A 24,644-nucleotide genomic window follows, 5' to 3' on the forward strand; every position below is an offset into this window, starting at 1 on the left:
TGAGCTCTCGTTCAATGTTCTGCAGTAAATGGTTCCAGAGTTCTGAGCGCTGAAAGAGGCTTGTTTTTCTAAAATACGCTAAATTTGTCGCTCAATAGTACGAAAACCGTTTGACTTTCGATAGTATATTTTTGAAAATGCACTCTCCTCAGCACCTTGTATAAATAGGGAAAAAATTAGCCTTAAAATGCGAGTTTTTTTACTGATCGATTTCATATGGAATAGCCCATATACAGTCACGAAGCTTGAGTTGTGAGGGTGCTAGCAACAATAGACTATGCCGGTACTATTTCACATTATCTGTAATGAGGCGATATTAGCGACCCTAGTGGTTAGCAACTATCTATGGATGCATATTTACTACTTATTGAGCTTCGTGACTATATACTAGATTGTGGTGTTACACTTTACTTACTGTACCTGGGTACATGATTTTTTATCACTCACCAGAGTGCGTGAGTCGAAGCCACGATGTCTCACCACTCTCTTGACCCTCTTCTCGACGTGTCGCACCTCGTTCGGGATCTTAATGTTGTAGTCGCCGAGTCTCACTGTAAGACGGGCCACGTCCCAGGAGCTCATGCTGCAACACGGTACACACAGCTCAGTTCAACACTATGCTACTGCGATAGACATTCATTTGTTCTCTTTCCGAAAGACGTAATGTTTCTCATTGGTTGTAAATAACTTATCCGCTGCCTTGGCTTCGTAACAGAGCGGTCCGTAATTCGATTACCGGCTTGGGCCAAGCGCCATTTAGTGAAAACGGAGAAAGTAAGGATTAAAATTACAGTAAATGAATATCATAGTTTAATGCAGATTGACATATCGTTTAAATAATTGATTAAATGGCGATCTTACTCGTGTTAATTATGTAAGCATGTGTGACTTACAGCTGTTTCGGTGCTACTTGACACAATCCTCAGAGCCTACTAGATCTCGGCGCTATCTCAACTTCGCTGCCTGTTGTGTGGATGCGTTCGTGTGATGAAGAGTTGTGTCAAATAGTGTGTGTGTTCTGAAATTGATCTATGTGTTGAGAATTTGATCAGGGTGTGTTTTAATGTGTCTGTATATTTCATATTGTTCTAGTGTGTTGAGTTTTTGGTTTTTGGATTGTATGTGTAGGATTTCCATGTCTGTATTTATGTTATTGTGTGTGTGGTTAGTATTAGTTATGTGTTCGGCATATGTAGATGTATTGTGTCCTCTGGTTATTGCTTTAATGTGTTCTTTGTATCGAGTTTGGTTATAAGGGAAACGCTTCATCACTGCACAGTGAACTGCCACCACTTTGAATTTTGAAAAAAAAAAAACATATATATAATTTTTTTAATCGTGAAAATATTTTTTTCATATAGCAGAAGGACAGCATTTTACACATACTAATTTTAATTATCGTACAAGATACAGTTATGAAGGAAAAAAATATTGAATATTTCCAAAATATTACTGCTGTAAGCTGTACCTAACTCCATAAATTATAGTAATATTTTAACTTTAACCCTTGTTTTCTCCATTTTTAATAAATGGCGCTTTGCCCACTATGGCTCTGAACCCTTCATTTATCATCCATCCACGAAACCTCACAAGTGATACCAATAAGGCACTACTTATGAGGCTGCTAAGCCAGGAGATAATGGGGTAGGGTGGCCAGTTCCTTTCCCCCGTAACACTATAATAAGTAACAAATTTAACATTAATATTTACCTTTTTGCCCGTATTATTCTGAAGTTATATCATTAGTACTCATTACAATAAGATATGTCATTCAACTTTTCCTAATCCCTTTGTTGATTATATGGCCGGTTTAGACGGCCATGAAATCGTGGTCATGAATAAAACAAGCTGTAATTCAATGAATATAAACTTATGTACGGCTGTGAAATCGTGAATAACCTCTCCAACTTGAAATATTTATTTATTGTAAATTTTTGCTATCGTAGAAAAGAACATTGTATGATACACATTCGTGAAGTTATCTTTTTGGCCCTCGTTTCACAAACTTTACACTCATGCCAAAAACAAAACCTTTACGAACCTGTATAATAAATAACGTATTTATTCAGTCGCTTATTCGTAATTTATTAAATCATTCACAAATTTCTCATCCATATCATTGACTTATTAATTAATTACGTCATTCATTCATTTACTCCATTCAATTATTAATTAATACATTCAATTATTTATTCATTACTTAATCCAATTCATTCATTCATCCATCCATTCATCCATCCATCCATCCATCCATCCATCCATTCATTCATTCATTCATTCATTCATTCATTCATTCATTCATTCATTCATTCATTCGTTACTCCATTCAATTATTAATTAATACATTCAATTATTTATTCATTACTTAATCCAATTCATTCATTCATTTATTCATTCATTCATTCATTCATTACTTCTTTAATTAATTATTTCGTTCATTCATTACTCCATTCAATTATTAATTAATACATTCAATTATTTCTTCATTACTTAATCCAATTCTTTCATTCATTCATCCATCCATCCATTCATTCATTCATCCATCCATCCATCCATCCATTCATTCATTCATTCATTCATTCAGTACTTCTTTAATTAATTATTTCGTTCATTCATTACTCCATTCAATTATTAATTAATACATTCAATTATTTATTCATTACTTAATCCAATTCATTCATTCATCCATCCATCCATCCCTCCATTCATTCATTCATCCATCCATCCATCCATTCATTCATTCATTCATTCATTCATTCATTCATTCATTCATTCATTCAGTACTTCTTTAATTAATTATTTCGTTCATTCATTACTCCATTCAATTATTAATTAATACATTCAATTATTTATTCATTACTTAATCCAATTCATTCATTCATCAATCCATTCATTCATTCATTCATTCATCCATCCATCCAGCCATCCATTCATTCATTCATTCATTCATTCATTCATTCATTCATTCAGTACTTCTTTAATTAATTATTTCGTTCATTCATTACTCCATTCAATTATTAATTAATACATTCAATTATTTATTCATTACTTAATCCAATTCATTCATTCATCCATTCATTCATTCATCCATCCATCCATTCATTCATTCATTCATTCATTCATTCATTCATTCATTCATTCATTCAGTACTTCTTTAATTAATTATTTCGTTCATTCATTACTCCATTCAATTATTAATTAATACATTCAATTATTTATTCATTACTTAATCCAATTCATTCATTCATCCATCCATTCATTCATTCATCCATTCATCCATCCGTCCATCCATCCATCCATCCATTCATTCATTCATTCAGTACTTCTTTAATTAATTATTTCGTTCATTCATTACTCCATTCAATTATTAATTAATACATTCAATTATTTATTCATTACTTAATCCAATTCATTCATTCATTCATCCATTCATTCATCCATCCATTCATCCATTCATTCATTCATTCATTCATTCATTCATTCATTCAGTACTTCTTTAATTAATTATTTCGTTCATTCATTACTCCATTCAATTATTAATTAATACATTCAATTATTTATTCATTACTTAATCCAATTCATTCATTCATTCATTCATCCATTCATTCATTCATTCATTCATTCATTCATTCATTCATTCAGTACTTCTTTAATTAATTATTTCGTTCATTCATTACTTCGTTCAATTATGTTATCTATTCATGTATTACTTAATTTAGTTATTGATTGATTAATTAACTTATTAGCACTCGCTTATTCATGCAGCCACTCTTTCTCTCGCTGTGCTCTACTTACTGCGCTACGCAGTGGGCTGCAGTCAGGATGTGTATGTTGTCGATCAGCGAGCCGCCACAGAACTGCCGTCCACCGTTAAACAGAGCAGCCTGTGAACAGCGACACAGGGAACATGTACAAAACTGATTTCAAGTACACAGACAGTCTTTTGTTATTTTTGCTCTAGTTAAGTGGCTTAATAAGATGGCAGTTTTTTGTTACTAGTCGAGTAAAATTCTTTACCGTCGACACCATCGATACATTGTGCGGTGTAGTAGTAATAGTAGTAGTTGTTGTTGTAATAATAATAATAATAATAATAATAATAATAATAATAATAATAATAATAATAATAATAAGGGACTGGAATGCTTTACCTGCAGACTTACTAAAGGCTTTACCATTAAAAATAGGCTTAAGGACTTTACTAATAGACGGTAGTTTGTGCGAGATCGTGCGTATTTGCTTCGTTTCCGCACAAAAGCAATCCGTGGAAAGTGTAAAATTCCACATTCAGTATTCCCAACCTAACACACATAACAATTTCCCTCTTCTTACCGCTTAAGTGACATATTGATTTTACTGCTTTAGGCTTTTAACATATTATTTTTAGAGACGTTCAATATAGTAATAATTATAAATTGGAAACTTACCACTGCTGAGAAGACTAAAATATATCTAAATCACAAGACACAAGCGTGATCTTTCCTCTTTTTTGATATTACTAAGACTTTCGACTTGCTATCGTTGAATTCAACTTTGTTTTAATAAGCCCAATTTTGAATTTTGTAAATATCTGAATTAGCATAATTTTCAGATTCTATGCGTGTAGCTCCTTTAGTCAAGACTACAAGATCATCTGCAAATGCGTCGATGTGGGAGTGTTTTGATAAATTTATATTAAACAAGGAATTGTACATAATGTTCCAAAAACCTGGCCCACAGCAAGATCCCTGTGGGCACCCCTTGTTTACTTGCTTTACAACTTTATGAGTATTTGTCTGCAATGTGGCATATCTGTCACTGAAATAACTTTGTGTCAGCTTATATATATTTTTAGGACATTTCAGTTCTTTCAGATTTTTTAGAATACTTGGCCACCAGGCTGCTTCAAATGCACCTCTTACATCTAGACTAACCATAGTTACACAGTTCTTTTCTCTTATACTTTGTAAAATAAACTTTTTAACATCCATAGCAGCATCTACTGTTCCTTTTTGTGGAGTAAAGCCATATTGATTAGGATTCATCAAGGAGTGTGAATAAATTTTATATCATATCTTATCTTATCATAACATATCATATATCGTATCATATATATCATATCATATCATATCATATCATATATCATATCTTATCATATATATCATATCATATATATATATATCATATCATATATCGTATCTTACATCATATCATATCATATATCATATCATATATCATATATCATGTATCATATCATATATCATATCACATCATATCATATCATATCATATCATGTCATATCATATCATATCATATCATATCATACCATATATCATATCATAACATATATCATATATCATATCATATATCATATCATACCATATATCATATCATATCATATCATATCATATCATATCATATCATATCATATCATATCATATCATACCATATATCGTATCATATATCATATCATATCATATCATATTATATATCATATCATATCATATCATATCATATCATATCATATCATATCATATCATATCATATCATATCATATAATATATCATATCATATCATATATCATATCATATCATATCATATCATATCATATCATATATCATATCATACCATATATCATATCATATCATGTATCATATCATAGGCTATCATATGAGCTTGCATTAGTTTAGGCTTAATGATTATGTTCGGTGCAGAAGGGCATCACAATGGCTGCTCTACTCACGATCCAGGGCCACTCGTTGGGCTGGGTGTCGTGTCCGCCCACGATGCGCTCCGAGTCGTGCGACTCCTGGTTGTACAGGCTGGGGCCGTTCTTGACGCCGCACGACGCGTCCGAGATGGCGACAGGGCTGGCCTCCGTCGTGGGGACGGGCGCCGGCGCCGGTGGGGCTGCCGTCGGCGGGTGCGTAGGCGGCTGAACTGGCGGGTGTGTGGGCACTGGCGGATGCGTGGGGGCTGGCGGATGTGTGGGGGGGAACACGGCAGGGGGATGCGTGGGGATGGGCGGGTGGGTGGGTGGCCACGGCTGGGGGGGCCTCACCGGGGGTGGCTTGGGGGTGGGCTGCGTGGGTATAGGGGGCCAAGGCTGTGGGGGCCAGGGTGCCGGGGGCGCTACTGGTGGCTGAGGCTTGGGGGCTTCTGTGGTGGTCGTGGTGGTGGTTGTGGGGGCCTCCGTGCTGGGGGGCAGGCCGGGCCACCCCGGGGACGGCGGGTGAGTAGGCAGCGGCGGGATCGTGTGGTCTGGCGGGTGGGTGGGCACGGGCGGCGGCCAGTTGGGGGGGATGGGGTTGGGGCTCGGGACGCCCCCGGGGGCCGGCCCCTCGGGACTCTCCGTGCTCGGCGGCTGGGTGGGTCGTGGGGGCTGCGTGGGGCGCACCGTGCCGGGGTTGGTGCAGCACACGCCGAACATCTGCAACACAAAAAGGTCCACTGATTGCCATTCTGTAGTAGAACTGCTGGCTGACAGTTCTGAAGCCAGAAGATCAGTAACCAATCAGGTCCATTTACACAAGTTTTGCGAAAAAAGGAAAAAAAAAAGTTGTTATTAATTTCAGACTTGTAAAAATGAATGGCTATTGAAATACTTGTTACGATAATGATTTTATTCACAAAAATGCCTTAATATTCATATATGTTTCTGTACGTTTTATCTAAATAATAATAATAATAATAATAATAATAATAATAATACATATATTATTTGTCAAATTGGGTTTTAAATGTGTTCCGCAACCCTCAGAAATGTGTTTTTATGATCCGTTACTAGGAATGTTATTTTGTGGCGTTTTACTTCTATTTTGGTCATATTCTATCATGATTTCTGTCAATATTTCGTGAAAATATGAACGTGTGCTTTAAAAATTTCGTGAAAATATGAAAATTTGGGTTAATAATTCATGAAAATTTGAAGGTTTGTGTTCATGGTTTGCGTTAATATTTCGTAAGGATTTGAAAGTTTAGGTTAATATTTCGTGGAAATATGAAGTTTTGGATTAATATTTCGTGAAAATTTGAAGGTTTTGGTTAATATTTCGTGAAAATTTGAAGGTTTGGGTTAATATTTCGTGGAAATATGAAGTTTTGGATTAATATTTCGTGAAAATTTGAAGGTTTGGGTTAATAGTTCGTGAACATTTGAAGGTTTGGGTTAATATTTCGTGAAAATTTGAAAGTTTCTGTTAATATTTCGTGGAAATATGAAGTTTTGGATTAATATTTCGTGAAAATGTGAAGGTTTTGGTTAATATTTCGTGAAAATTTGAAGGTTTGGGTTAGTATTTCGTGGAAATATGAAGTTTTGGATTAATGTATCGTGAAAATTTGAAGGTTTGGGTTAATAGTTCGTGAAAATTTGAAGGTTTGGGTTAATATTTCGTGAAAATTTGAAGGTTTCGGTTAATATTTCGTGGAAATATGAAGTTTTGGATTAATATTCCGTGACAATTTGAAGATTTGGGTTAATATTTCGTGGAAATATGAAGTTTTGGATTAATATATCGTGAAAATTTTAAGGTTTTGGTTAATATTTCGTGAAAATTTGAAGGTTTCGGTTAATATTTCGTGGAAATATGAAGTTTTGGATTAATATTTCGTGAAAATTTGAAGGTTTGGGTTAATATTTCGTGAAAATTTGAAGGTTTGGGTTAATATTTCGTGGAAATATGAAGTTTTGGATTAATATTTCGTGAAAATTTGAAGGTTTGGGTTAATATTTTGTGGAAATATGAAGTTTTGGATTAATATTTCTTCAAAATTTGAAGCTTTTGGTTAATATTTCGTGAAAATTTGAAGGTTTTGGTTAATATTTCGTGAAAATTTGAAGGTTTTGGTTAATATTTCGTGAAAATTGGAAGGTTTGGGTGAATATTTAGTGAAAATTTGAAGGTTTTGGTTAATATTTCTTAAAACTATAAGGTTTAGTTTAATATTTCGTGAACATATGAAGGTTTGGGTTAATATTTCGTGAAAAATATGAAGGTGTTGGTAAATATTTCGTGTATCATTTACGTTCCGCAACAAAATTAATATTATGTACAACAACATGTAGAAATGCGTTTACTAATTGAGGCGCTCTGCATACAAATGGACCAGATCACAAAATTTACATATTGAGTTTATTGCTTTGTTCTCTTCAAAGTGTAAATCGGCCTAATCATCATTCCCCGTTTTTTCACGAGATTTCAGCACAAGTTTCGTTTGTTTATCGTATTTCACGCGGTAAAGTGGAAATACAATTTTGTGGATTGGGCCATTTGAGCGCCTCAGTTTTAATTGTTACTTGTTACAAATTTTCTGATACTTTCTTTCAGTATTGTGAACATTAAGTTACATTAATAACATTTTTTGAAAAGTAGGCGTACTTCCAATCAGAATGTGCAGTCTTTTAATTAAATGTCGTCCGAAACAGCTGAAGGATCTACCTGCATGATAAATTGTGAAAATTTTTAATGTTAGAAACGAAAAATTGAATTCTTTTTCAGCAGAGTTGACAACATATTTCTTCAGCGTATTCTCAGTGAAACATACAGCAGAGTTCGTGTAGGTCAGTTTCTGTCAGATGCGTTTCCAATTCACTGCGGGCTAAAGCAAGGAGATGCACTATCACCTTTACTTTTTAACGTTGCTCTAGAGTATGCCATTAGGAAAGTCCAGGATAACAGGCAGGGTTTGGAATTGAACGGGTTACATCAGCTGCTTGTCTATGCGGATGACGTGAATATGTTAGGAGAAAATCCACAAACGATTAGGGAAAACACGGAAATTTTACTGGAAGCAAGTAAAGACATAGGTTTGGAAGTAAATCCCGAAAAGACAAAGTATATGATTATGTCTCGTGACGAGAATATTGTACGAAATGGAAATATAAAAATTGGAAATTTATCTTTCGAAAAGGTGGAGAAGTTCAAATATCTGGGAGCAACAGTAAGAAATATAAATGATACTCGGGAGGAAATTAAACACAGAATAAATATGGGAAATGCCTGTTATTATTCCGTTGAGAAGCTTTTATCATCTAGTCTGCTGTCGAAAAATCTGAAAGTTAGAATTTATAAACCAGTTATATTACCGGTTGTTCTTTATGGTTGTGAAACTTGGACTCTCACTTTGAGAGAGGAACATAGGTTAAGGGTGTTTGAGAATAAGGTTCTTAGGAAAATATCTGGGGCTAAGAGGGATGAAGTTACAGGAGAATGGAGAAAGTTACACAACACGGAACTGCACGCATTGTATTCTTCACCTGACATAATTAGGAACATTAAATCCAGACGTTTGAGATGGGCAGGGCATATAGCACGTATGGGCGAATCCAGAAATGCATATGGAGTGTTAGTTGGGAGGCCAGAGGGAAAAAGACCTTTAGGGAGGCCGAGACGTGGATGGGAAGATAATATTAAAATGGATTTGAGGGAGGTGGGATATGATGATAGAGAATGGATTAATCTTGCTCAGGATAGGGACCAATGGCGGGCTTGTGTGAGAGCGGCAATGAACCTCCGGGTTCCTTAAAAGCCAGTAAGTAAGTATTCTTTAAACATTCTGCATTATATCACGTAAGTTACAAAAGCTGTATTTAATGAATTTTTAAAACCATGTCAAAGGAGCCCCAGTTTACGGTAGTGAATAAAACTAATTAAAGTAAAGAAAGATATAGGGAAGACCAGGTAACTTGATACCCTAAGGGTGAAACCTAACCATTTTTCCCCCATTACTACAAATGCTAGTGGATTATGGTGATTTTCTAGTTTGAAGGTTGAATTTTCTTTTGCCAACTTACCCCCGGAAAAGACCCGGTACTCAATTTTATAGAAGGCTGAGTGAATCTTGGGGCCGTTCTGAAAGTTTGGCAACTAATCTAATAGAAATTAAAATATAATTAAATGTAGAAAAAGTAATTAAAATTATAAATACACGTAATAAACCATAACCCCCTAATTTCAACAATATACTATTTTATTCCCTTTTACAGCTTGTAGATAATTATTAATTATAGTTATTACTTATTAGCATAATATTTATTGAACTTATTGGCTATTTCACTTCGTTTGAAAGATGTTATTGTGTACAAAAAGCATTTTTTGATGATCGTTTCATGCTGTATGTTGTGTATAAATCTATGATTTCTGGCCATCTGTTCTGTGTAATCCATCTTTTATATAGAATTAATAAAATATTCTTTTGGTAGTAATTATTTTATTAATTGAGTATTTAATTTTCACCAGCTCACATTTCTTGAATCATTTGTTTTTTCTTATTTAAATTTAGGACACAAGAGCCAAAAAGAGACTTCACAGTTATGTATCATACATTTTTTCAATGACAGACGTGGAGTTGCAGAAATAATAAGTGTAAGTGTAGCATTATTAAGCAATTTACAAACAAATGAAATCTTTAAAAAGGTATCTAGAAGTGAAATTACTTATGGCTTTTAAGGACCAAAATTATTTTTGTAAGTTGATTTATTATTATTTCAGTTTTAGCATAGTTGTATTATCCATTTCCTTACTAATTTCAAAAGATAATCAGAAGTTCATTCGAATTCCAACCAAAAGTCAATTGGTTATTAATTTATCTACCTTTAGGAAGTACAGTATATGTACGCTGGAATCTTTGAAGTGAAGTGACAATAATTTAATTGGTCTTGGAACAGATTTGATTCTTGAATATTATATACTATACTTTGTTGTATATTTACGTCTAGTAACCTATTAATGCTAATACTAATAATAATGTAAAGGAATAAAAGAATAGAACATAGCAATACATTTCTCATTATTATTGAAACTATTTAGAATAACCTTCCAACATTAAGGTAAAGTACGGTGAGTAAAGAAGTCATTCAGTACATAGGATCGTGATTTTACTACATGTGGTGATATCTGGTAACAGTTGGCAACACTGACAAGGCGGAAATATTTGCTGTTTGGGAACTGAACTTACGTGATCCTCACTATATGAAGAATTTCCTTCGCACATTAGTACTACAAAAGTGGCCAAAACCGAGTGTTTTCAACCACGGCGAAGTTCGTACCTGGCGACCCGAGCTGGTGAAGTAGCTGCAGGTGTCGTACATGCCGAGGATCCAGGTCTCCCAGTTGCTCAGCTCGGGCAGCTTGAAGTAGGGGTAGCACTGCCTGAAGCTGGTGCAGCGCCCCAGCACGCCCTTGCTGGTGAAGCAGGGCCCCACCGGCAGCACGCCGGGCCACCCCACGAACTGCCGCTTGTCGCGCGGTTCGTCATCTCCGGGGGGCTCCAGCAGCTCGGCGTCCTCTCCTTCCAGAAGGGACCGGCTGTCTCTCGCGTAAGGTTCCGCCGCGGCTGCAACGTAAAGAAAATTCCAGTGTCAATGTCGCTAATACAGATCAAAGCGTTCAGCTAATTTTCCTTTAAAAGGCATTTGCATTAAGTTATGTTCAACAGAGGGAAATTAATGACGTCAAATACCTGAGTATAGTAAATTTTATATCATGGAGTGTACTTTCACAGAAAGGACTTCGCCGACAGACCTATTGCTCCCTACTAATTGGTTGTCATAAATAAATGTATTCCTTACCAGCGAATAGGGATTATAAAGAATGGACACTGAGCGAATTTTCCTGTGTTTTGTTTCTCTGTGCGCCGGCGTTTAGTTCCACTTTCAAGCTCTAGAGGTTAGTGTAATCGAGCATACGCTAAGATAATAATTGAATGTAAGAGTTGAGACACAGGATCCAAACATCGCCTACCTTATTGCATAATCCAGTAACGCTTTGCTTCAAATAAATTCAAGTTAACAGCATTTCCTTATGGATGTGGATATTTATGAAACGAGCGCAAGCGAGTTTCATAATTTTCATACGAGCTTCTTAATTACCATTATAGGCGAGTTTCATACGACTTTTTATGCTCGACCATATTTCTAACTTGATATTATTAATTTTTGAGCAATGTCCCGTATGTTGTGAGATGTGCGCAGACGCGAAAGTATTGATTTTTTTCCGAGGAACAGATGTGCACATTGACCTTGCTAGGCCATAAGAACCTACAGAGATAACACTGAAATTAAATTAGACATTGAAAAACGAGATGACAAATTGAATTTATTTGAATATTATTTACAATTAACGCTAATTATTATAGTAACAGAACATAACCTTCTGCGACAGTATTGGATTTCCAGCCTCCGTGACTTTTCGCTAATTCTCTTTCGATTGCATATCCGAGAATAATCGATACTTGCGGTTTTATAACGGTAGAAAGCTGACCTGTCATTGGCTGAACAGTTGTAACCTGAGTCGTCATTGGCTGAAAGACCTGACCTTTAATGAGTAGGTGTACTTTAATGACATGCATTAAAGGTCTGCTACCAGGTGTATAATTACTACATTTCGGCATGGTCGAGCATAAATTATATTGTAAAATAATATAATACATTATAAAATTAAGTGTCGAATTCGTTTAATATTAGTATATAATATAATATAGGTATATGGTTTTACTTCTCATAAGAGTTTTGTTTTTCAATTTTCAGTGCTATCAAATTATTACGTCATATTTTAATTGTTGTTGGGGTCAACTTCTCAACTCTCATTATAAAGGAACTCTAGAGTCTAGACATTACAGTTCATGACGGATTTATTATTTTATGGATCCAATTTATTTTATTTGAGTATATAATATACCTAGAGGTATTAATTATGTGTTATATTTCCGCTGTGTCAACTGCTAGCTGGTGTGATGTCAGCGCCAACTCTAGGGAGAAAGCAGAATCTCACGCTCTAGCTGGCTTGAAGGTCATTGAAATCAGTCCGGCTACATCAAAGGTACCGACGCGAATTGTCCATATTTATTTACCTATACGCTGTTCCTTACTGTGATGGAAGTCTTGTCTTCGCCTGTTGTAACCAATCACAACCATCGTTTACAAAAATAATTGTTCAAGCTTCACGTTCAGTTTTAATGCTCATGAATAAAGTTACAGCTTGTTCTGTCAGAGTTCTTCTTCTTTTTTAATTTACAAGTGACTGCATGCCAAATTTATAGAGAATTTGTGTTGTAATTTACTTACTGCACTATTATTTCCAGCGTTTACGTAGCAACTATTGAACGTGTTGTATCTTCAAGTTACATGGCATGCAACAATGATGGTAAGTATGCAAAAAGAGCATGATTGTGCAGAAAGGTAATTTTTACTACATTATTTTAGTAATGAAGTTATAGGTTTTTATGACTGCTTAAATGTATCCTTTTTCGCTGTTGTTTATAATCGCTTTAACATCTTTGGTCATATCGCGAGTTAATCTTCTGGGTGAAATCCGAAGGCTTGTGTGCTATTGTTGAGACTGGTTCTATTGTTGTGAACTAGATGGCATTAGTAGATGTATTACTGATTTGTTATGAATATGATTTTGGTGATGAATGACGCCTGTGATATTCAGGGATGTTGTGGTCCGAATTTCCTGGCATTTGAGGGAAAACCTGAAAACATCAATCAGGAAATTCAACCCGACTAGGAATCAAACCCGGCCCCTCTGCGTAAGAGACCAGTATGCTGACCCCTAAGTCATTTACTCTTAAATACGACAAGAGAGAATAATAATATGTTTGACTATAAAACCTGAAAGTGCGCTGTTTTACTAGGCCTATTTGTGAAAAACATACATGGATACAAAAACTTCCCGGCAATTCATAAGAACGAATAGTACCTATACTTGTTTTTTTGAAAGATGGGACATGACAGGAGCGTTGCGATCGGAAAAACAGCTGAATGTCACTTAACGTGGTAAGCCTGTTGCTATGGTAACAACGGTTGAGTTGCCAAACTTACCGTTCCCACGTAGCGAGTGCTTAAATAGCTCTCTTGGCGACATTTATTGTGCACACAATGTTAGCATTGGCACGTTTCGTCTTTGATTCTCTGTCGATTTTTGTATTGTTTTCTTACCTTCGCGTCAATTGTCAATGAATGTTTTAACGTCAGCCATCTTAACCTCAATTGCTAGCTTTTATCAGCTGGCAGCATGGTAGTCCATATTGGCAACATAGCACTGTAGTTCCAAGCTCGATCGCTTAACTGTCATGTCCCATCTTTCAAAAAAGCAAGTATAGTATTTTATTTGACGATATTTTGAACTGCAGAAGATACTCAATGTAAAAATTCAAGATGAACGTGAAATGACCGATCAGTTTTATATGGATCTATCATGGACAACTTCTTGACGACTTTCCTTTCCAGCGCAGGCATGCTGAGGATCTTACCGCTATTTACCGGTATATTATATCACCAAAAAATTGTGGTTCAGCACTTCATACTGTAAAATATATTTATATTGTTATTTACAGCTGATAAATGTTTCAAATCAAGGCGTCATTTAGGGGACAGAGAGCCAATTGAAGATTGTGATCCCAAAACGGGTTAAGTCCATTTTTATGAAAGGACTGTGCTAGTTTTTTTATCCACTGGTCTAGGGAGTAAGCGAGTTTTCAAGTGACGTGCACAATAACACAAACTTTTAGAGAAGGATTGGCGTTGTTTTGGAAGAAAAGAAGTTTAAAATATAATGAATGATAGAGGTCTCAAACATACTCATATATATGTATAAATAATAAAAATGGCCAAATGGACTGAGTGAGTTTTGAGACCACATTCTTCAATTGCCCTGAGTTTGATAAAAAAAATTAATAATTGAGTAGTACTACTAAAATCGTGAGAAGTATAGTTGTACTTTTAATAATGAAATAATATAATCGCAATTTTATAAACGCTTATAATATATATTTTTATTTGGTTATTTAACGACGCTGTATCAACTACTAGGTTATTTAGCGTCGATGAATTTGGTGATAGCGAGATGGTATTTGGCGAGGTGATTACCTGGCACATTCACCTTAAGGTTGGGGAAAACCTCGGAAAAAACACAACCAGGTAATCAGCCCAAGCGGGGATCGAACCCGCGCCCGAGCGCAACTACAGACCGACAGGCGAGCGCCTGCTTATAATAAGATATATATTGTTACCCATTGTATATTTTTTTTTTGTCAATTGAAATTGAATTTTTTATCAATACAATTGTGTTCATGTTATTCGCATAGATGCGAACCTACATCATATTAACAGCAAATGTAAGTAAATTACGTATCGTGTAAGTAGGATAAGAAGTTAAAACTATATAGGCTTACATTTGGAAACTGAAAATTTACTGTAACGTGGGGTAAACTTGGCCATAAAACAAGAGAGTTAAAGCATGAAATCAGTCCTATTTGTGACAATATGTTAAGAAATACTTAAGAAATAGAGGATAAAATAATGAGTTTTCAAATATGTTCATGGCATATCACGAACCTAATGAAGCGTATGAGTGTAAACCGTGCTACAAAAATGTGAACGCTACCATATCGAACTATGTACTAAAAACACAAAATCAATAAATCAATAAGCGAGTATGCAAAACACAAGTTGTAAATCCTTGTTCTTATGAACTAAATGGCCATTTGGCTGCAATAAATATATTATTAAATATGTTCAGTGCATTTGATGTGGTTTGATTTTTTCTTTTTGTTCTGCGGTCAAGTTTACCCCAATTTACGGCATGGAAAATAGTTGATTTCGAAAGAAATAGGGAGGAAGTACGCAATGCAATATTCCCATAATGTCTTCCTAAAAAAATATCTTCTTCAAACAATGTACTTCACCTTTTGAGCTTATGAACTTTTATAATTAATGCTTAAAATTCTCACAGAAAATAATTAAAATTTTCCTTTATAATATTCAACAATTCGGGATATTATATATAAATATAAATATAAAACGAGTCAACTGGTTTATTAGGATAGCTTTTGTAATTAAATTTATTAAATTATCTGCAAGTACAAACAATTAATATACAGTATACTAATAATAATAATAATAATAATAATAATAATAATAATAACAATAACAACAATAACAACAATAATAATTTACCTCAAACGGTAAGCGATGGTTTCGTCTCGACAGTTGAATTACGTTCTAAACTATATTTTAATTTATCATGTTGGCAGAAAAACTTCATTGAAAATAGTTATCTATACAAACCGCAACATGGACGCCAATAAGTTGCAGGATTGTTTACGTCTGTGATATTTGCTGTGTTAAAATATTGAACGGCATGTGAATTCGCTTTTAAAGCGAAGTTGGAAGTTACGCTTGTGCAGTGAAGTTAATAGTTATACTTTAAGTGAAGTTTATGGACCTGTATGTACGTGTTCGATCCAGAATGTTGCAGACCCATTATTCGACTGCTGTAAGTACGACTTTCTGCAGTAAATTCGTTTCGTTCAGAGCTCACTTAATTGCTGGAATGTAGTTTATGTACCAACACATGGGAGTACTGTCTGGGCTGCACCAGCACACATTCTTGCTGAAGAAGCTGTTTTGCTTGTCGAAACAGGTTCTTATTTTATTATCGTGGAAGGTGTTCTCGACATAATACGAATAACTTGGCGAGGAACGTAATTTGAGAGTTTCGACTTCTACTTTGAGACCATTTTTTACGCCTAGGAACAAGTACTGTATTTTGTGAAAACATACAATTGATTCGGAATGTCATCATGGGCACTGTCATCGTCACCATCATCATCATCATCATCATCATCATCATCATCATCATCATCATCGTAGCCATAATCAGCCATCTTCTTCGCGATCATCACAATCTTCAACATGATCTCCACCATCTTCATCACCATTATCTTGATCTTCTTAATCATCTTCATAATCATGATCATCTTCATGATCTTTTTCATATTAATCACCATCTTCATTTTCATCACTATCTCCGTCATTATAAATATTCATCACCTTCACCACCTTTTTCATCTTCATAATATTCATCTTTATCATAATCATCACTTTGTTCATTATCTCTATCCTCATCGCAATCATTATCATTATCATTCTACTTACCATCATCACTGCCAACATAATCTTCAACTCGACCTCCATCTCCATCTTAATCTTAATCTTAATCTTAATCTTCATCTTCATCTTCATCTTTATATTCACTTTCACCATCATCATCTTCATCATCAAATTCTACCTCATCACCACTGCCATCATCATCATCATCATCTTTATCTTGACTTCATCTTCATCTTCATCATCAAATTCTACTTCCTCACCACCACTGCCGACATCTTCATCTCCTCCTCCGTCCCCATCTTAATCTTCATCTTCATTATCATCTTTATTATCATCTTCACCTTTATTTTCATCAAATTCTACCTCCTCATCACCATTGCCAACATCATCATCCTTATCTTCATCTGCATCTCCATCTTCATTATCATCTTCATCTTTATCTTGACTTCATCTTCACCTTCATCTTCATCTTTATCATCAAATTCTACTTCCTCACCACAACATCATCATCTTCATCTCCTTTTCCATCTCTATCTTAATCTTCATCTTCATTATCATCTTTATCATCATCTTCACCTTTATCTTCACTTCATCTTCACCTTCATCTTCATCAAATTCTACCTCCTCATCACCATTGCCAACATCATCATCCTCATCTTCATCTACATCTCCATCTTCATTATCATCTTCATCTTTATCTTGACTTCATCTTCACCTTCACCTTCATCTTCATCTTTATCATCAAATTCTACTTCCTCACCACAATATCATCATCTTCACCTTTATCTTCACTTCATCTTCACCTTTATCTTCATCAAATTCTACCTCCTCATCACCATTGCCAACATCATCCTCATCTTCATCTATATCTCCATCTTCATTATCATCTTCATCTTTATCTTGACTTCATCTTCACCTTCATCTTCATCTTTATCATCAAATTCTATTTCCTCACCACAACATCATCATCTTCATCTCCTTTTCCATCTCTATCTTAATCTTAATCTTCATTATCATCTTTATCATCATCTTCACCTTTATCTTCACTTCATCTTCACCTTTATCTTCATCAAATTCTACCTCCTCATCACCATTGCCAACATCATCCTCATCTTCATCTACATCTCCATCTTCATTATCATCTTCATCTTTATCTTGACTTCATCTTCACCTTTATCTTCATCAAATTCTACCTCCTCATCACCGTTGCCAACATCATCTACCATCCTTATCTTCATCTGCATCACCATCTTCATCTTTATCTTGACTTCATCTTCACCTTTATCTTCATCAAATTCTACCTCCTCATCACCATTGCCAACATCATCCATCATCCTTATCTTCATCTACATCTCCATCTTCATTATCATCTTCATCTTTATCTTCACTTCAGCTTCACCTTTATCTTCATCAAATTCTACCTCCTCATCACCATTGCCAACATCATCCATCATTCTTATCTTCATCTGCATCACCATCTTCATTATCATCTTCATCTTTATCTTCACTTCAGCTTCACCTTTATCTTCATCAAATTCTACCTCCTCATCACCATTGCCAACATCATCCATCATCCTTATCTTCATCTGCATCACCATCTTCATTATCATCATCTTTATCTTCACTTCAGCTTCACCTTCATCTTCATCATCAAATTCTACTTCCTCACAACTATCGCCAACATCATCTTCATCTCCTCCTCCATCTCCATCTCCATCTCCATCTCCATCTTCATCTTCACTTTCATCTTCATCTTCATCTTTATCTTTAACTTTAAATTCTACTTTCTCACTACTACTGCCAACATCATCATCTTTATTTTCATCTGCATCTCACCTTCACCATCTTCATCATCAAATTCTATTTTCTCATCATCATCATCATCATCATCATCATCATCATCATCATCATCATCATCTCCAGTTCAAAAAGTTAAAAATCTCTAGATTTAGCTACAAAGTCCCTAAATTGGCAACACTTTACACAAATATGGGTGATTTTTGAATGTGGGATGTATAAAAAACGGAAATACTTCATTTAATATAGTTTAATTTTAAAGTACTTAACTGTGGAAATTAATAAAATTTCCTGTAGTATGTAATAAGACAAACAACTCATTGGCGTCATATTGATGTATGAATTGTTTCGACCATCAATTGCATTGTTGTCTGGAGACTAGGCCTCGTGGAATGAGGAAGCGATTTTGAAGTACTGTAGTTAACGGGAGGCTTCGTCTTGTTAAATTTAAATGTGAGGAATGAAAATAAATATCATGCTTTTATCTGAAAACCCAACACCCTTACAATCCCAACCATGCTCACAATAACCATCACGAACAGCATAAACATTTCGCGCAACTGTAGGGATTCGTTGGATCCCCCCCTCCCCCAGCCACTTTTTGAACCTGGTCTGTGCCTGTAATTAATTAGAAGCCCAATTTTAAAATATCTTTTTCTTTTATAGATTATTTTAAGTGACTCATTCTCACATTCGTATAATATTAGAACAGAAATTGCTACGGTATGTATTTATATAGAACTTGGGTTAAAAAAATTGCTTACGGTATTGTTGATTCATATTTAATCATTTTTTCAGTTGAGGCATCATTTAATTATTTGGTCATGCTGTTCCACAGAACAACAGATACTAAATCATAGATGATTACAAATTAACACACAAAGTAGCACGATGAAAAAATTTGCATATGGTGTGTTGTATCTGCAAGCAGAATAATAGGGTCCATATCATTTTAAGATATAGTAAGCTCAGAGAGATACCGCACACAAATACTCGCAGTTTCAGAATCGTTGTCAAAATATGGCGAAAGAAAATTATGTCTATTTTCAACAAGGTTCTTTCTTAGCACACATTGACCGGGATTCTGTGGCCGGGGAGGTTTTTTGGTGACAGAGTCATTTCTACAGCGTTATGGCCTTCACGATCCCCAGACCTCACCATGTGCGATTAATAAAAGAGCCCTAACCCACCGGCGTCACTCAGTCGCTTGTTTGCCGATCCGGAGTTGCGCTCGGGCGTGGGTTCGATTCCCGCTTGGGCTGATTACCTGGTTCGGCTTTTTACTAGGTGATATCACTTGATTAAGTCAGTGTAGTCTGTGAAAATGTAGGAGAAAATGATCCGACGGTTATTTAAGGGGAGATTCCACTGGAAAATCATGAAACATTTCCAAAAAAAATTTTATTGGCTATTTCATTTCTTTGGAATGTATATTTTCGTACCCCAAATGGATTTAGTTTAATTCTGATTGCAAATATGTTTAGAAATGTTTATAAATAACTGATCTTATAATTGAAGAGCTTTCTCCCAAAACGAGTTAAGTCCAATTTCAGTAATTAGACAGGAAGAACAAAAAAATGTGGACGCTGTTTCGATTTATGCTAGATGTTTAATTATTGTACGCAAATATATGTTTTCAGCATAAGTTAAAATAATAAATCATCAGTTTAAATCTACGTTTTAAATAGGACTATTCCTAAAGAAATAAATTAATATAAATTCTGTGTGATGCTTTTGGGTGCATACTACTTCGGTCCCATCAGATACATATCTGATATATACAGTAAATCCGGTCCGAACTATGCAGTATAGAGTGTTACAGTATATACAGGGACATCATTTTATTTTTACTTCAATTTTTATTGTACCTGAGTTTTTGAATGTGCTTCACTCCCACCCCCTCTACTAGTTAACTTCCAACTGTTCTCCTCACAGAACCAAGCGTATACAGTCAAAGTCGCCTTAAACAGTATTGAGTTAGTGAGTATAGTACGTTCCAGAAATATGTTCGCGTTTTCCAGTGACGAAAGAGCTTTCAATATTGAATCATATTGTCGCTGTCGTCCGCTTGCCTACGTCGCATCCCGATTTCCCTCACCCGCAACTGTTTAAAATAACTTAAATAAAAGTAATTAACTGTCACGTGATTTCCCCCCTTTCTACGATCCTGCGACATAACCATTGGACGGACGGTAGATAGCATGTCTGTTATCTGTGCGGGTAGGGCAGAAGTGAAGATTGAATTTACAGTACGTAGGGTACTCTTTTATAGGTATAAAATTATTTCAACATGAGTTACTAGTACGAAGGACGAAACTGATAATTGGAATTAGAATGCAATAGTGTATAGTGCGATAATATGCACATTAGAACTGAAGCCTGTATCGAAATGAACGGCCACCATTTTAAAAAATGTGTTTAAATATCCATATTATGATTATTTTTCAATTTAACTTCATTCTCTATATTGTACGCTAATGTGCTGTAGACAGTATAATATACACTGCATAATGAATACGCCACATGGACAGCTCAGTTCGTGAGTAAAAACACTCATTGTTAATACTGTACTGTATTTCGAGTAAACAAAAACCTAATGAAAGTTATCAAAGTCAAAAGCGTGATATTTCCTAGTTTACGTAAATGGACGAACTACTTTTCTTCCCTCCTATACCTAGTAAAGTGATTAATTAGTATTTTACGCCAGTATCATCGAACTCCAGTCATGGAAGGGGATAGCAAACTGTGTTTCCGTTCTCAACCGTTGATCGAAAGGTATAGCCAGGTTAATATTACAAATGTTAGTAAAAATAAAATGATGTCCCTGTACTATATATAATGGATTAGCTGTCGTATCGAATCCGACATGTTTTCATGTTGGTATGATATCGATACTCACGTATTTTAATGTTGTTACAGTATATATTATGAACTAGCTGTCTCGAGTCACGAATTTACTCGTCCCTGCCTTATGACAGCCCAAAGCATGAATAGCATGAGAAGGAAAATGTTGATTTCCAAGCAGTAGAGCCTACTGCTCTATTTTCGATCCGGTACCGAACTAGTACTGTTACCTTATTGACCTGGAACCGAACTAGTATTGTTTACTTCTTGGCTCCGGACCGAACTAGTATATATTTTTGACCATGGGACCGAACTAGTAAACTCCGATGCTTTTATTGACCAAAATTCCAGGAACAGTACAAAACATGTCTGTGTTTGTAAATTTATACCTTACATTTATACAAAATTTTCACCATACACCTCTACATACATGCAACAAGATGCTATCTACTGGCCTAGGGTCAACACTGAACGTCTGACAATAAAAGGGCGAAACTTCTAGCAGTACGCGACAAACATGATACTTTGACTCGCTTGCTGTCTCCTGCATATCTTCTGGCCGATAATTCGAATCACCAGTGTCTATTCCACTTGTAAATAAGGCTCGGAAGTTGATGAAATATCATTTTTTTCTGAGACATCACAGGCAATGTAAGATGCAATACAAACTCGTATTTATTTAGTTTTAAGGGTAAAAAAAATATTAAAAATAGAGAATGAAGTATTCAGAAGTATCATTTCTTTAATTGGCTGGTGTTCAGAAGCTAAAAATATGTTGTTAATTGCTTTGTTTTTTAATTTTCAACTAAAAATTACATTATTCTTACGCATTTATCAAAAAAATTGTTACAAATCATACGACTTTAGGAACTTGATTCTTTACAGTTTAATTATGCATCCTAATGATCAGTCTTGAAGAATTTACAAGAGTGGCGTGATTTGTAACAATTGTTGTAATAAATGTGCAAGAAAATGTAATTTTGTAGTTAAGAATGGAAAAAAATTCTGTACGAAGCAACTATGGAATTCACAACAAATTTTTAGCTTCAGAATACTAGCTAATTAAAGAAATGATACTCCTGAATAATTCATTCTTTATCTGTAATATTCCTTTACCCTTAGTAGTAGTATAATAGTATTAGTAGTATTTATTTATTTAACCTGGTAGAGATAAGGCCGTCAGGCCTTCTCTGCCCCTCTACCAGGAGATTACAACTATAATATGAAGAATAAAATTACAATTAATATTAAATTTACAATTACAATTACAATAAAAATTAAAGTACTACAAGATTACCTGATTAATGAAAGCTAGAAGTTAAGAAGAAAGAATATTTTTGTATTTACTGAATTACAAATTAAACCTACAATAACAAAATTCTATAGTGATGAAATTACCGGATATTGAAATATTTTGTGATAGATTAAGATAACTATTTACAAGAAACCATGTCTGAACGAGTCTCAATTACTGACCAAGTGCCTAGTAAGTTTGCGTTTGAATTCAATTTTATTTCGACAGTCCCTGATGCTAGCAGGTAACGAATTCCAGAGTCTTGGCAGGGCTATTGTGAAAGAGGATGAGTGTGAGGAGGTGCGATGGGATGGTATTGTTAGTATTGTTTCATGGCGAGAGCGTGTGTTCAGATTGTGGTGGGAAGAAAGGTAAGTGAAGCGAGAAGACAGGTACGAAGGAATAGAAGAGTTCAAGATTTCGAAGAGAAGGAGAAGTGAATGTAAATTTCTTTTCTTATCTAGTTTAAGCCAACCTATTGTTTCCAGGGATGGGGTAATATGATCATATTTACGAACATTGCTTACAAAACGTACACACAAATTATGAGCACGTTGAAGTTTCGTTTTGTTGTCGCTGGAAAGGTCAGTCAGTAAAATGTCAGCATAGTCAAAATAGAGAAATACAAGCGTCTGCACAAGGGACTTTTTTTTAAGCAAGAGGGAAGATGAATATTTATCTAAAAGAAAAAAAAAAGACTTTTTACAAACAACTTCAAATTAGTGTAACTCTGCAAATATTGAGATTAGGACAAATGTTTATATGACATTTTTGCTCGTTATTTCTTCGGAAATAAGCTCCGTAAGGGACGGTAAATCCTCGTGAATCACCCTGTATATAGTTCACTTCATATGCATTACGATGACCTTATGGATGCAGTGCTTCTTCAACATCCACCGATGCCATTCTCAGCGCCAGTGTTTTTTTCTCCCCTTTCTCTATGACACGTGGAGAGAGTAGTACTCCTTCTGAGATTGAAGCTGACAAGATGCGCAGATAATAGAAAAGGATTTGACGTCTTGGTGGAGTGCACTCCTCCCACATGGAGTAGGTATCAATTGATAAGTGGCTGCTCCCTGGCGGGGTCAACGCTCTCCGGGCTGGTTTTGTGAGCTGCATACCAGCGGACGAGGAAGCATCTCATCTGTGAATTGTTCGGGTCACTGTGAGTCATTAGCCGTCGCACCGGTCGGGAGGCATAGGGTAACTGCCCGTTTATTTGGCACGTCCTCCTACCCCCGACTCTCCGTTAGACATGACTGCACTGACCATCTTGGTTTCCGGGGGGTTTCACTTCATATCCTGCTCGCAGCATCGCGCCCGTTTTGTTTCTCTTTCTCTCTCTTTTTGTTTTTTATCGGGTTTCATCGTGGTTGGGCGTTGAACGTTTAGACGAGTTGTAAAGGTGAAGTGTTCCAGTCAACAAGTGCTTCGTTGAGTCTGGGTATAGGGTGCTTCGCAAGCAGGTTACTAGGGCTTCGTGCATCCATGACGTGTGGTCAAAATTCCCGACATGAATAGAGTAAAGGTACGTTTTCCTCGGTGCGATTATTGCGATGATCGTTCAACGATGATCGTCCAACGATAATCGTTGAGCACTATTTCTTTGTATTTCCTATGGAACTATTTTCCTTCGAGCGACTGCCGCTAGAGTCGTTAACGACGATCGTACGTCTTGAATAGTCGTTCAGAAAAAGGTTGAATATGATCGTCAGTCGCTAACGTTTATTGTGAGAAAGACGTGGATCATGGCTCCTTCGTTTTCTGATGCGGATGATGAAATTCTTCTCGAGGAAGTGGCGAATTATCCCTCACTGTGGCAGCTGTCACATG

General features: G+C 35.6%; 1 protein-coding gene across 1 annotated transcript in view; it reads right to left on the reverse strand.

Annotated features, from left to right (window-relative positions):
* Nucleotides 1–24,644, reverse strand: part of LOC138698548 (serine proteinase stubble-like) — a 197,137-nt gene that overhangs the window by 11,492 nt on the left and 161,001 nt on the right. The window contains exons 2-5 of the mRNA XM_069824554.1: nt 11,030–11,316; nt 5,723–6,409; nt 3,796–3,884; nt 448–583 (exon numbers count right to left, since the gene is read on the reverse strand). Of these exons, the coding sequence (XP_069680655.1) occupies nt 448–583; nt 3,796–3,884; nt 5,723–6,409; nt 11,030–11,316 (1,199 nt within the window). The remainder of the gene's footprint in view (nt 1–447; nt 584–3,795; nt 3,885–5,722; nt 6,410–11,029; nt 11,317–24,644) is intronic.

Source organism: Periplaneta americana, chromosome 4 (assembly GCF_040183065.1).
Source record: "Periplaneta americana isolate PAMFEO1 chromosome 4, P.americana_PAMFEO1_priV1, whole genome shotgun sequence".
Classification (NCBI taxonomy): domain Eukaryota; kingdom Metazoa; phylum Arthropoda; class Insecta; order Blattodea; family Blattidae; genus Periplaneta; species Periplaneta americana.